General features: G+C 39.7%; 1 protein-coding gene across 1 annotated transcript; it reads left to right on the top strand.

The window, feature by feature from the left end:
• Nucleotides 1-8,920: 8,920 nt before the first annotated feature.
• Nucleotides 8,921-15,547, top strand: LOC118408653 (zonadhesin-like; the record flags this gene model as incomplete). Its single annotated transcript, XM_035809509.1, has 11 exons — nt 8,921-9,077; nt 10,224-10,348; nt 10,564-10,725; nt 11,486-11,714; nt 12,317-12,383; nt 12,669-12,868; nt 13,412-13,547; nt 13,661-13,825; nt 14,348-14,404; nt 14,683-14,753; nt 15,392-15,547. Coding segments are annotated over exons 1-11 (1,449 nt in total), but the record flags the coding sequence as incomplete, so codon positions are not given.
• Nucleotides 15,548-15,591: the final 44 nt, after the last annotated feature.

Genomic DNA, 15,591 nt, shown 5'->3' with positions numbered 1-15,591 from the left:
ATTATGACTAGTTTTATCAAAGGTATCTGTGTATAATCAGAAGGAAAAACATTAACTTTGATTTATTTTTTAATTACAATTTTACATGAATACAAGTGAAAAAAGATGAACTGAATCAAGGCAACTTCAGGGATGTAACTGGATATTCCAGTATGTATGCATACCTCATAGAGTACGGAATCTACATTAGTGTATCTCTACAGTTTGTTTTCGGATGTGAAAAGTGTATTACATTGACTATTGAAGACGAATGCTTGCCCCTGAGTTCATTTGTTTTCTTGTTAGTATGTAGAAGTATCAATCTTTTCGCCATTAAAGAATGATTTCAGTCATACACGGTCACACACTGTCTGCTTCACACTGCAGTGGTGTAGGGTGTAGGCAGCAAGCCCGTTGCAGGAGAGGAAACTGAACCTTCGGTGACATGTACATGATAAACTGCAAGTTTGTACTAAACATAGATTGACGTCTTAGGCCATACCTCAATCTCATGATGCCTGGAGAAATTGGGTTTCCTTAATCAACAAAGTTGCTATCATATTGGTCCCTAATCGAGTAAATACCATTTGATGATAAATAATGTTTTTAGGATTCAATGCGGTGTAGATCGATAAGAAGGTGCATATTATTAACACACATAATTATAGCATGTAGGTAATAAGGCAACATGATCTGTCCATGGAGACCACGTTTTTTGTTAGGGTTTATCAGAACCGCGGATGTTTCGTTTGATTGAATTCGATATGCTCATGATAACAGTTGTAATAAAAACAACCATTTCCAACTTCTATTTTTAAATTGTATTTTACATGACATCGGAAAACAATCTATAGCTGGTTTACTCGGATCGTTTTCACTGGCAGTTATTTAGATAAATGTCTGTTTGTTGTTCAAGAACAGGCTCCCTATTATTATTTTACATAAAGCTGTTGTCATTAATTAAAGCTTTTGATAGAGACAATCTTAACAGTGCACGTTATAAGTCCGTTAATCTTTTATCGTATACGTGAAGATGTTTATTTATATAGATAGGGCATTGAAGTGTAGGTGACAATGCAAATGTGAGCAAGACGAAAAAAGGAAACGAGGCCCATGTCTAACCCAAGAACGCATAGTTTATTAATATCTTAAAACCCACTGACTTAATGATGAAAAGAACGCGACTAAATAATAGAAACTAGTAAAAAAGCAATTGCTTCTGATGTCTGGTAATCATATGCAGAAACACTGGGAGAATTACACATGTCATGTGTGGATGCCATACTGATGCTTTCAGACAGACAGATTGTCAACTCAATATCAGTAGTGCGCATGGCGGTAATGAACTTTGGTTAATTCTATAGTTTAATCCTTATATCCCTAATCTTACATCCCTAATGTATAGTTAAATCCGTTTGTTTTATTCCTTGGGCTGGTACCTTTTTCGACCCTCCTTCATAATTTCAAAACGGCCTAGTTTGCGATCACCAACTTGCAGGGGATGATGTACTCGTAAAGTTTCATCTTTTCTGTAATTCTGACATCAGTATATGCGATTTCATTGGCTAAAACCGTCTACACAGGGAGTTTCCGTTATACTTTTAGGTACCAAACAAAACATTAACGATGCCATATTAATGTTTTAGTCTGCCGAGACTTCTGTTGCCCATGATCACCACAATGACTTCAAAATGACATCAGAAAATGACGTCATATGTCCGCCATCTTAAATCGGCAATTTTGAATGTTCTAAAGATTTCTCAAGTTTTCGCAAAACACATTCTAATGAATAGCTTTTGTATGAAAATAGAATGTATTGGAGAAATTTGAGTTAAAATCATCTGATTATAAAGTCACTCATGATATGGTCAGCCATCTTGGACTTTGACCGATGACATAATCAAATCAGCATAAATTATGATCATTTGATCATAAATTTTTCATACAATTACATAAGATGTTACTGATATAGGAAAACAATTCTAGTTAAGGAATAAACCTCATTGTTTAAACCAAAATTATTAAATTTGGCAAAATATGCCAGTCAAAAACCTGTTAGTATGGCATCATGAAAAATCAAAAACTTACAATTCTTTTGTAGAATTGCTGCCTACAAAATTTATTTGGGTCAGTTTAAAGTTGCTGTTTGTATAAGATTTAGATGGTAATTACGATCCTGAATCTTTGCAAATGAAATGGTAAAGGTGTGATATTCATTATGTCCAGAAATGATATGTTCTCTAGAAGCGCCAGCTCATTTCCTACTTCTGATTGAGATAGACCTGTTACTCCTTCAGTAGTATGTCAAGGATGCGCACATATTTATGTTTAGAAGACAGTAAGCTCTTAATGTAAGCACACTTTGGTCCCTTCATTCAGGGCGAGCTTGCTAATTAAGGGTTAATGACCCGCCCCGAGGTGTATATGGTGTCATAACGCCTGGTCCTTTGCTATAACCACCGAATAAAACCACCGAGTGAGCGAAGCGAACGAGGTGGTTTTATGAGGTGGTTATAGCAAAAGACCAGGCGTTATGACACCTATATACCGAGGAACAGGTGGGTCATTAACCCTATTATCATATAGCCTACCCACACTGACCCATTTAAGAGTAGATTAGAGTAGAGTAGAGTTTCCAGTTGAGTAGGAGCGACAAATTCTTTTCTTAAACATACATCTTTTATTCAGTACATACATTTGAAAAGTGAATTTGAACAACATAAAACTTGTACGTGAATTTTATTTCTGTTCCAAGGCTTAAAATAAGAACAAAGTCGATTCATTATGTTACAAACTGTTGCACGCTCCGTATTTCTCCACTCGCCCATTCTCCAGTTTGTCGAATTCGTTCGTATCAGGCGCTAAATCTCTGCCGGCTTTCCTGAGGTATTCCGGGATCCCTGTGCTTCACAGCTCTTGAGAATCTCGTTCACTACGAACTCAGACACGTCTTCTCCGAAGAAAGGTAGCATTTTGGTCCTCCAGCGCCATGACCGCTACTCAATGGCGGACCGTGGTGTTATTGTCGTCTGAACTTGAATGGGCGGGGGTGCAAATAATTGTATTTTCCATTTGCAGTTTAAATTGGACATGACGTGAAATAGATTTTATTGTCTTAAATATTATAGGTAATTCAATGTTTTTTTAAGACAGCAAATGTTTTCTTTGAACAAAGAAACACGCACTACCGATGTTAATAGAGGGAGCCATCCCCCCTGCCATGCCTGTACTTATCCCCCTATCTTGGCAGATGGACGATTCCTGGATATCTCATTCTGATTGGCCAGCGTCCTGTTTGTCTGTCCTCCTGATTGGTTTAAACTTTCAAAAGTTTTATCACATATGTGATAATCAAAAATTTAATGCACGGCTGTTACGGCGTCATAACCAGCATGAAATGGGGCCTTCTGATTGGCCCACGTCCCCTGGCTATATGATAATGGAAGTTAATGGATTCTTAACCTTTATGGAACTATTACAACATTAACTGCATGCACATCCCTGACATTACACCATCATTTAGCCTTATCTAACAGCCTTATCTAGACTGTATTTATGTCACTCATTAGTCAGAAGTACATCCGTGTTTTTTTTTATTGAGAGCCTTACCCGGTTTAAAGTATCATTGTCGCTGTGTATTCAATTAAGAGCACCGGTATAGACAGTGAAATGCAATCTGTAAAAATGAATCTCATTAGGAAGCACGTAATGGACTTGGCAACGTACGCCACAATTGGTTTCTAGGACTCTACACGTCTATCTTGGTAATACTTCGTATTCTTCATTAAACCTCGCACGAAAAGTTTTTCGATGTGGGTGTCTAAGTCTATAAAGAAATGCTGTGTTTTTTGTTACCTGAAACTAGCAGAAACCTGCTGACCCTAGACTTATGAGGACGTGGTCGACTGCTGGCATCTCAGTTTTGATCTGACATGTCGACATCTGTGTTTTAGAATTGTTTTTCTTAAACACATTTAGCTGCAGTAGAAGATTGTGATTGTAAAATTCAAATTTCTTTATATGATTAAAAATACCAAATATCTCTATGTATTTCGATGTTATACCTATTTTTTTCCAACCTTATTTTGGGGAACCGCTTCGTCAAACCCTATGAGAAAAAGAAGAGGATCGCAATCTACCGACCATGATATTTTCAAGACCCTAATCGTCGATACATTTTTCTGTCAATCCAGGTCTATTTATTTATTTATTTGTCTATGAAGTATTGTTTTCACTTTTGAAGAAAGATTAAACTAGAAGTAAATTCTGACAATTAGAAAATTAAAATAAATCAGTGTGGTGTCGATGTGGCGAAACTTGTAGAGCTTTGGAGTGACGCCCACCGAGCCTCTCGAGCCTTACATGTATATGTGTGCTGTCAAAAACACCAACGTATTTTGTGCGGAAACTTGTAATTGTCATCATGTGTATGTGCTAAAATATGCGACCAAGAGCCGTCATTTGAGTGACCTCAATCATTGATGCTCCTCGGCAAATTTATTTTTCCATGCAATTATTGTACACGCTGTGTCCTACACCACCGTGGTTTGATCACATTATATTTGGCATTTAGTCTGACGCCATGTACGGGGAACCCTTAACACAACAATAATGAAATAAAGATTTTTCCTCCTGGCGGACTCGCTTTATTACCCAATTACCGTACTATAAGTATTGCAGAAAGATGCGAAGTGTCTTGAAAAAAAAAAGAAGCGCTGAAATATAGCAGCTTTGCGACACAAATGGCTAGAGCTAGAGGGTACGCGCTGATTCTCAAACACGTTCGTCAAGTGAAGTAGTTATAGCTTAGACTGTGTCAAACTCACGTTTAATTGGAATTGTAGTTAGATAGACATTACACTCGGGCAATAATATGTATCCTCAGACCTCTAATCGAGGCTGCGAATCTTAAGGCTACATTCCCTGTCATTGCTGCAAAATTGCCTTAGACTAAAAGGCAAAATTTTTCGCGGGAATTCAGAATGATTTCTCGCATATAGCCTTTTGTCAAACTAGCCGCACAGAATACTACACCATTTGTCAAAACTCGTAGTATTGTGTGCAAATATCTAAAAAAAATATCATGTTTACAATAACAGGTAATATCCAGTCTAAGCCATGATGACTACATGTGAAAGAAGAAGAAGAGCAAGATTTTTTCCTTTCTGGGAGACATAAATATTCATAAGATGCAGATTACGTTTCACTTCAGAGACAATTGTGTGAATTTGTGCCCTAAGGATTTCCGGTATCTGTATGCAGTAGCCAATTACTCAATACATCTTGCCTTCAGCTTCAGTTTATTCCACCGGGAGAGAAAACCTCCCAGAGCGCGCCTTTTATTCTTAAAGGGGGAAACCATCGAACCTAAGTAGTAGAAGTCGTCTCATCCATATCTTAAAAAGTACGGAGAGTTATTTCTTCTACAACTATCTTGCGAAATGTTTGAGCAATGCGGCGCCACTAAAGACGCGTCTTTTCTTTCAACATAATTTATAAGGGATTGAAGCAGCTGAATTTTAAATCCACGGTTGTTGAACTTACATGGCGCCTATTAACTGTCAACAGGAATGATTGATATGGTTAGTAATAGTGTTTTGTAGGAAACATTCTAATTGGATTAATCTTACAAACAGCCATCTATATTTCTCTGGTTTCTCTTGGGATTACTTAAGGCCCTATTGAAGGATTTCGTATTTCGGATAACATAGTCAAAGGCGATGTCTACTTGCTAAGTCTAGTTCTATTTCAGCTTGTGTGCTGACGTCTGCTTAGCTGTCTGTTGGAGTGAGATAGCAGATAGCACGCCGTACGGTAAAGCCCTTATTTCATGCAGGTCTGACTATAAATTTTAACACGTTTGTCTGTGAAGAAAGACTGATGGCAACTGCAAGAAATTTCCATGGTAGTCAAAGAGGGTACAATGTATAGTTGTCCTTTCTCACCATATGATGAAGGGTTTATTGAGCAAATAGGTGAAAATGTCCAGAAATGGAAATCAAAGCCGAATTGTTTACTGGACTGAACACCAACTTAAATGTAGAACTAGGGAATCGTTACAATCTAACATGAATACACACGTTACGTTACACAACGTTATAATTGTATATGTATATGTATCAAGGTAAAATTTACATATGTTAACAAGATAACAATCACAGCTGATTATTCAAAAGGCCGGTGTCTAAAGGAAAGCGAGCTCAGAAGTTAAGGTTTACTAGCTTTGTTTAACTTCCAGTACCTGGTATCAGTAATTTGAAATAAACTAGAAAGGCCGACATTTGCTTGAGAGCAAATACAGCATATTTCAGCCATCTCCCTCATGCAACAATAGGCCTTGAGGTCGTTGACCCCTTTGGCCATTCAAAAATGACCCAAAAACCCCCAAATATATCATTTTAAAGTGGTCCATGCCAAAAAATATACATGGGTCATTTGAATAAATATCTAGAGCACCCCTTTACCAATTTACGGGTCATTAGGTTGTAAATCGAGGGAACAGGAGCCAAAAATGTCAAAATTTTGTCAAAAAATGGCCATAAAATCGCAAAATTAAGCATTTGTTGTACCGTATGGGAAAACTTTTATTGAATTTATGTGCACATAATTGAAGGGCACTTTTATACCAAATTTCAGATCATTTGGTTGTAAAACGAGGCTACAGGAGCCAAAAATGTCCTTTTTTGGTCAAAAAATGGCCAAAAATCGCAAAATTAAGTATTTTGTTGTACCGTATGGGAAAACTTTTATTGAATTTATGTGCACATAATTGAAGGGCACTTTTATACCGAATTTCAGATCATTTGGTTGTAAAACGAGGCTACAGGAGCCAAAAATGTCCTTTTTGGGTCAAAAAATCGCAAAATTAAGCATTTTGTTGTACCGTATGGGAAAACTTTTATTGAATTTATGTGCACATAATTGAAGAGCACTTTTATACCAAATTTCAGATCATTTGGTTGTAAAACGAGGCTACAGGGGCCAAAAATGTCCTTTTTTGGTCAAAAAATGGCCAAAAATCGCAAAATTAAGCATTTTGTTGTACCGTATGCCAAAACTGTTATTGAATCTAGGTGAGCATATGATCAAGGCACCTCTGTATCAAATTTCATGTCATTCGGCTGTAATACCAGGGTACAGGAGCCCGAAATATACATAAAAATTGACAATAACCTCAATAAAATCATTTTAAAGGCAGATATGAAAAAAATGAAAAAAACACCTGAGGGTATTGGCTTACTCTACCTTTGTGCCAAATTTCAAGTCAATCGGTTAAAAAATGGCGGAGTTGATTCGATTTGAAGATTTGACAGGAGAAAGAAAGAAAGAAAGAAACATTACGAATACAATATATTTCACCATACCTATGGTATGGCTGAAATATAATGAAACGGTTACGGAAAAAGCCATCTTCACTTTACAAACACAAAGACGTTCTTCTTGATAACATCACAGTATGTTAGTAAGGCTTGGCAAACCATTACCCTACAGCTTCGCTGACGAAGAAAGTGAAAGAAAGTCGACCTACAGTCTTAATTTTTGATGTGACAGACTATAGGCCAAAGAGCTTACCTGTTGTGCTATTCATAGCCAGTGGCTGATTGCGATTGCTATTTAGGCAATACCTTTTCCTATGGCTGTGGATTAAGCAACACTGTTGGCGTTATAGTTCAACATGCTCGTGATGTGGGGTTGCGGGTCGGGGATTTACAGAACGCTATGTGGGGCAGAGATTTCTGGAAGGATAGAGTAGAGATGTTCCGGGCAACTCTTCCGTGATGATGATGATGTCAATGTTATATAACGGGTGGTAGGTCATAGTGACAATTGCACATTCCTCCTGATGATCAATATCTGCATCTCTTTCCGTGTTGAGGTTCCGGCTATTATCTAGCAAATAGGAGTAGTTTAAAGACAAGTGTCGATAATGTTAGGTTGTTGTCACCATTTAACAGCACCAATTTGCAGTAGGAATAGTTTCGTTTGCATCTGTGCTGGCCCATGCCTCTGTATGTTTACTATATAGCCTATCTGTGTAATACAGTGATCATTCTTGGCCAAAAAAGGGGAAAACTACTTTTTAAATATTTCTACAAGATCAAATACCTCGAACCGTGGGTATACCGAAGCGGTAGAATTTCAAAGTAAACAAGTTGCGACTTAGTAATCCAACACACTACGTTGGCCTCCCTGACTCCACGATAGTGTATCTTGTTTGACTTCTCGATCATGCCTCCAATGTAACAAAAGCACAATGATGAGTCTTACGCTGCCTGTGACCTTTGGTAGCCCCAATTACAAAATTTTTGTATATAACATGATGACTCCCGTAGATGCTGAATGCGGTTTTCTGGGGCAGCCATCTTATTGCGCCTTTAAGCTTCTTGAGCTGTGCTGCCTCAACACTTAAAAGAGACGGTCTCTCGTGTAGTTTTCTTGACAGGCGTAACGTCCATAGCTCTCAAGTCCTGTTGCATGCTCTCATAGTTAGTGACTACCGATTTCTTTTGAAATGCAGATAGTCAGGCCCCCAGAGAATNTATCTCACCTTTTCTATACCTGCATGTTTCCAGGGCACTGTAAGTACGTGCTGTCCCGAGGTGTATAAATAGAACCAGGTGTTCACCTATAACTTACCTGTAATTCACCTGTTTGTTTCCAGGGCAACTGTAAGTACGTGCTGTCCCGAGGTGTATAAATAGAACAAGGTGTTCACCTGTATCTCACCTGTATCTCACCTTTATCCCATGTGTATCCCACCTATATCTCACGTGATACCTCGTGTGATATCTCACCTGTATCTCACGTGTATCTCACATGATCTCATCTGTATCTCACCTGCGTGTTTCCAGGGCAACTGTAAGTACGTGTTGTCCCGAGGTGTATAAATAGAACCAGGTGTTCACCTATAACTTACCTGTAATTCACCTGTATGTTTCCAGGGCAACTGTAAGTACGTGCTGTCCAGAGGCAAGGATTTCACGATCGCTGCCAGAAACTACAACAGGAGAAACAACATGCGGGTGTCGTTTGTGGATGAAGTAGAGTTTACCTTATATGGGTCCACCATCACCATAACCCGGGACAAGGAAGTCTTCGTGAGTATGCTCCCTTTGACTAACTTTTCCGGTTTAATTTCAGGACGAGCAAGGCAGGCCCTCTATGCTTTGTCTGAGGCCAGGTGCAGTCTGCTATTTATGTTTGCTTTGTTTCTTTATTAAGTACTTAAATGTCTACATTGATCCTTTAATCACTGGAGACATCTTAGGCTAGCTGGAAGATGGTCAAAACAAGTACTTGTATGTCCCAGTATATGGATACTTTACGCACATCTTAGCTGGAAGATGATGAAAACATCGGCATATAACATTGTTTGGCACAGAGCTAGCTAAGATGTGTATATTGATGAAGCATGTTTCCTGTTCACCACAGGTGAACAGAGGGAAGTGGACTGTTTATATATGTTGATCTTTCAAGAAATGAGGAGATCTCAGCTAAAATATTGTTAAAACATAGGCATATACATGTAACATTGTTTCACTGTGTAGCTAAGAAACATGATTATCATATAGCCAGGCCCCGCGGACCAATCAGAAGTCCCCGTTCCACGTTGGTTATGACGCCGTAACACAAAGATTCAGGCCAGGCAGGTGTGTATCGCTCCTCTGATTGGTCAGAATGAATCGACACCGGCACCGGTGTCGATTTGCATCGACACCGGCACCAGTCGATTCATTTTGACCAATCAAAAGTAGCTTTACACACAAGAAAGTAAGGTATATGCAGGCATTGACCAATAAAAAGGAGCAAAACATATGCCAGAGTAGAGGGAATAAGTACAGACTGCAAGGGGGGATGGCTCCATCTAACATTGATAATGAGTTTTGTTGTTCTAAAAAGCCTGCAATGTTTCGAATATTTTCTGTGGAAATTTTTGGTTTCAAAATGCATTGTGTAATCTCCTTACATATGCATGTACCAAAGAACAAATGTGAATTTTCAGAAATTTGACAAAGGAATTCACACGTATAGTACCAAGAGATCTATGCGTCATACAGGAGTTTGCAAGTTTGGGTAGGCTATATGATAATAACGTTAATGAACCGCCTGTTCCTCGGTGTACATGGTATCATAACGCCTGGTCCTTTGCTATAACCACCTCATAAAACCACCTCGTTCGCTTCGCTCACATCGGTGGTTTTATTCGGGGCGGGTCATTAACCCTTAATTCATGCTTACCATAGGTGAACGGAGTAAAGTGGGCTCTGCCTTGCTGTATCGGAGGTTTCGCGTCCATCACTCAACAGGGCAACTACATCGTGATTGACACCATTCTGGGCATTACAGTCAAATTTGGTGCGAACCACCAGTAAGTAGAAGAAGACGTTGGCCTTTATCGTAGCCATAGTTGTAGTTATGGTCAGGTTTATTTATAATGTACTTATTACTAAAAAATTCAAGCCATCTATATCAGTGAAATAATCTAACATCATTACAAATCACAAACAAAATATAGTACCATAGTGCGTTCATATATCTTGGTGCTCTTCTTGGTCTAGCTTAAACCTCCCACGTCAATTCCAGCGTTATAGTCGAGCTGCCGGCGCATCTTGCCGGTCTGGTTCACGGTATGTGTGGCAACGCTAACGGTATCCAAGGAGACGACCTGGTCAAACCTGACACGACCCCGGCTACGGACGCTGTGGAGTTCGGTAACAGCTGGGTGGCTCCTGACGACATGATGAGGTTTGGACTCTTCGTATTTCAATTAACACACGGCAAAGAAATAAAAACCTCTCTAGCAATATCATTGTGCCGCCACATATTTTATTTTGAACAATAATAGCTATTTTAAGAATTACTAATGGTTGCCAAATCGTAGCGTAAATGCAAGTTGTCTTTTGTTAAGTGCACACGTTTGCAATCATTGACACATTTTCTCACATCAAAGGATCTGGCATCACACTCACTCACTCACTCACTCACTCACTCACTCACTCACTCACTCACTCACTCACTCACTCACTCACTTACTCGATCACTCACTCACTCTGCCCAATAGCCAGAGGAGCAGTCTAGCAGTCTGGCATGTAGCTGCATACCATAGCTTAAAGATTGATGACAAACAACGATAAAGGCTGCAGAAGACCAGAATCTATGTCTCATACAACATGTGTATCACGTTTCTCTTTACAAACCCGTTATTGCAGCCACATCCTTGACAGACAGAAGACCTTGATAAAGTAAAATATTCAAATAAGTTTCCACTTCCCCCACAGTTCTGGCTGACAAGCAGTTTGGCATACAGACATGTTGTTCCGATACCAATAGCTTAAAAATAGTTGACAAATAGCGATGAAGGCTGCAGATGACCAGAATCTATGTCTGATACAACATGTGTATCACGTTTCTCTTTACGAACCCGTTATTGCAGCCACATCCTTGAGAGGCAGTCAACCCTTTAAAAATTCCAGATATTCAGATAACCTTCTACTTCTTTCTCCAGTTGCCCTACAGTTCTTGCTGACCAGCAGTTTGACATCGCCCAGGCTGACCAGGCGTTTGTACAGGAGCTGGAGAGTCAGCAGTTCTGCGGACATCTGCAGGACACCAACAGTCCCTTCAGCCCCTGTTTCGCTGCGGTGGAACCTGTGGCCTTTATTGAGGACTGTGTTTACGATATGGCGGCGTCTGGAAACACCAGAGACACCACCCTCATGTGTGATGACTTTGAGGTGACCTCAATTCAACAAAAGTTTGACTTAACTTTTTGACTCCCCCAAATTGTAACTTAAACAGCACCAGTCTTTGTAAAGGAATGAACAATCCACTGCTGCTGTAACGTCACGTTATGCAGATTGACACGTGACTAAGTGAGCAGTGGATCATAAGAAGCAGTAAATTTATTGCACCAATCGTCTATGTTCATGGATGGTTGAAAAACTCTGACGGTGGGCGCCATAGGCTACTGAAACTAGTTTGAAAAATTATTTCCTTTCTTTGCCTTGCGACAGGATTGAATTTGTACAGAGTAAGAGACTGTTCCATAAATGCCTCCTTCCGGCAGAATACAACTTTTTGATGCCAATAAGATGTCATCAGAAGATTTGATAAACTTAATATTTATTTATCTATTAATTCATCTGCTTGCTTGTGTACAATCATTAAATGTTACCCATCTAGCCATTGGCTATTATTAGGGGCTTATCTTGAGATTGAATACAAAATAACACATAAAGTAATTGCTTTCTAATACAACAAAAGTGTACATTCTTAAATATTACGTACTCCAGATGGACATTTTTCTTACATGAGATGTTCCGTTTCTTTTCTTCAGGGTTACGTCCAAGAATGTGCAGCAGCCGGTATTCATTTGGAAGGCTGGAGGGAACAAACCGGCTGTGGTGAGCTTTAATTGCATTTTTGTAAAAACACTTTGTTCGTGTTTGTATTTGGTATGTGTCTTTTGCATTTATCTCATTATCTCATTTATCTTTTAGGCTTAGGCTTAGGCTTTAAGTTATTAAACCGGAGAAAAAAGTAACCGTAACCCTAACCCCTAAAGACTAACCCCAACCCAACTCCAGACCCCTAAAACCTATTGCTAACCCTAACCTTTACCCTAACCCACACCTCTCTAATGGGACCTGTTTTGATTTATGGATCTTTTGTTCCATGTTACGGTGCAGCCCTTCAGTGTCCCCCCAACGCCCACTACTCTTACTCCACCTCGGCCTGCCAGGACAGCTGCCGGACCCCGACTGCCTCCTCCACGTGCGGCCTGCCCAATGTGGAGGGCTGTGAGTGTGACCCAGGCTACATCTGGAGCGGCATGACGTGTGTCGAACCCAAGGACTGCGGATGTCTGCACGAAGGGAACTACCATGCGGTATGTGGCAATCTTTTATTAGTGCATTGTGAAACGTCTCATTGGTTTCCAGCAAGTTGTCAAAATTAGTTTGGACTAATGTTTTAGCACCCCTTTAATATTTGACTGAATTTGGATGGACCTATGGATTTTGTCAGGGTAGTTTTACAGGTGCTAAAGACATGTGATCATACCAAAACATTACTGAAGGAGTAAGTAAACGTTCCGTCAAGTTTGTACCCCCCCCCCCCCCAATTGTCTTTGTTGGCTGAACCTTGTTCAATTCAGAACCCCTCAAGCTCTTTTTGATACGATGATCTGTTATCCCCTAAATAGCTTCACGGTAGCAATTTTAAGGCCATGAGATGTGATTTAGGTCATACTCAAAATTTCAAAAGTTTTAACTTCAAGCTGCAAGAGGACCTTTTCTTCATATGGAAAGGAGCAAACTATGGATGAACTATAATTGTAAATATTACAGTGTTAACCTAGCACAAACTCTGTCCATTCAAATAACAAGCTAACAATATTGTATGATCTTTTATGGTATCTTATCACATGTAGCTAGGAGAACAATGGGGAACAGAAGACGGTCAGTTCTGTGAGTGTCAGCCGAACTTCCAAGCCAACTGCGCCCCGATGTCCTGTCTGCCTGGGGCTGAGTGGAGTCTACAGGACGGCGTCTATGGCTGTCACCAAGGTAAGTGGAAATGGGAGTTTTCATTCCTTTTTTGGCGTTTCGTAAGTTTATTTTGGCGAGGCTTTGTTTTACAGTGTTTGTTCATTCTAAATACCATTTTAATTTTGCTACAGTTCCAACGTTGCAGCCAATAGCAACTACAACCCAAACACCCAAGCCGACAACAACTACTACCCAAACACCCAAGCCAACCACAACCCCAACGCCGCCTTCTCTCCCCACTCCCGCGCAGCAAACAACCACCATGAAACCTGTAACACCTCAAGAGGATGCACCTAGTACGTCACGCTTCAAGCATACGTCATACAGCCACATACGTCACATTACGTCACACTTCAAGCACACGTCATACATCCACATACGTCACATTACGTCACACTTCAAGCACACGTCATACATCTACAAACGTCACATTTGGTGTATACGTAATGCAATTGTCAAAGTCACACCTCGTGCAGTCATTCTATGTGCCACTTGTATGGTGTTTTATATAACAACTAATCATATGTCATGTATAATGTGTCATGTATAAGAGATTATCACTTAGCACTTTCGTTCAGGTCTGTCGGACTATTTGGATTATGGAACATATTTTGTTATTGATCTTGTAGGGATAGGTATGTGGTAGATGTAACACTGACTTTCTGCTTAGAACAAGGAAGTCAATCGGGGAGTATATAGAGGTCTTGTGATCGTAAATGTCTGTCAAAATTACATAGCAAGTGTAGATAGCTTTTGTCTAGACTGTTCTAATTATACAGAACAATAAATCGGGTATGCTAATTCCCTTTCTGTCACAGTGTCCAACGATGTAGTGAATATTGGAAACGAATGTCTCGGAGACGTATGGTGTGGAGGTAGGTATTCACAATGTTTCTATCTGCCATATATCTCTTTGTAGTGATTGTGCAAAATGTAACGTTTCTATTTGATAGCAAAGAAGAAAATCTTCCTTAACGTTGCGTTGAAAACACGAATGTTCACCTGATGTTAAAACACAAAGAAACTAGATAACCTGCTTAACATAGTCCATGAGTCACACATGACCCCACAAAGATCTCATGAGGAGTCCCAAGTATTTTTTTAGAATTATTAAAATAAATGATAAACCGTATTTTATCACATTTGTGTATAGACAGGGTCACGTGCTCTGCCAGGGGAGACCCTCACTACAACACTTTCGACGGAAAAAGGTTCAATTTCCAGGTAAGGAGTCTTGACGCTTGACTTTGCCACTTTCATCTTTAGTATAAATTTGTGTCATGTTCGTTTAATAGCTTTTTGTAAATTACTTGTAAAATTATCTACTTGAGTTTGTTCATAAACTGATATGCTGTGTTTGACTCATGTCAGGTAATGCAGACTGTACACTGTAAGTAAATCTTACCAACTATTGTTTTCAAATAGAATCAGGAGTTCACCTGTACCTCACCTGTATCTCACTATATCTCACCTGCATCTCACCTGTATCTCACCTGTATCTCACTTGTATCTCACTTGTATCTCACCTGTATCTCACCTGTATCTCACGTGATACCACACGTAATATCTCTCCTGTATCTCACCTGTATCTCACCTGTATCCCATGTGTATCCCACCTGTATCTCACATGTATCGTGGGATACATGTGAGATACAGATACTGCATTTCCCCTGTATCTCACTTGTATCTCACTTGTATCTCACCTCTATCTCACCTGTATCTCACCTGTATCTCACTTGTATCTCACCTGTATCTCACCTGCGTGTTTCCAGGACAACTGTAAGTACGTGCTGTCCCGAGGTGTATAAATAGAACCAGGTGTTCACCTATAACTTACCTGTATCTCACCTGTTTATTTTCAGGGCAACTGTAAGTACGTGCTGTCCAGAGGCAAGGATTTCACGATCGCTGCCAGAAACTACAACAGGAGAAACAACATGCGGGTGTCGTTTGTGGATGAAGTAGAGTTTACCTTATATGGGTCCACCATCACCATAACCCGGGACAAGGAAGTCTTCGTGAGTATGCTCCCTTTGACTAACTTTTCCGGTCTAATTCAGAT

The sequence above is a fragment of the Branchiostoma floridae genome, unplaced genomic scaffold, assembly GCF_000003815.2.
Source record: "Branchiostoma floridae strain S238N-H82 unplaced genomic scaffold, Bfl_VNyyK Sc7u5tJ_306, whole genome shotgun sequence".
In the NCBI taxonomy this organism is placed as follows: domain Eukaryota; kingdom Metazoa; phylum Chordata; class Leptocardii; order Amphioxiformes; family Branchiostomatidae; genus Branchiostoma; species Branchiostoma floridae.
Note: the sequence above shows the minus strand (reverse complement) of the source record. Positions and strands in the feature narration are given on the sequence as shown.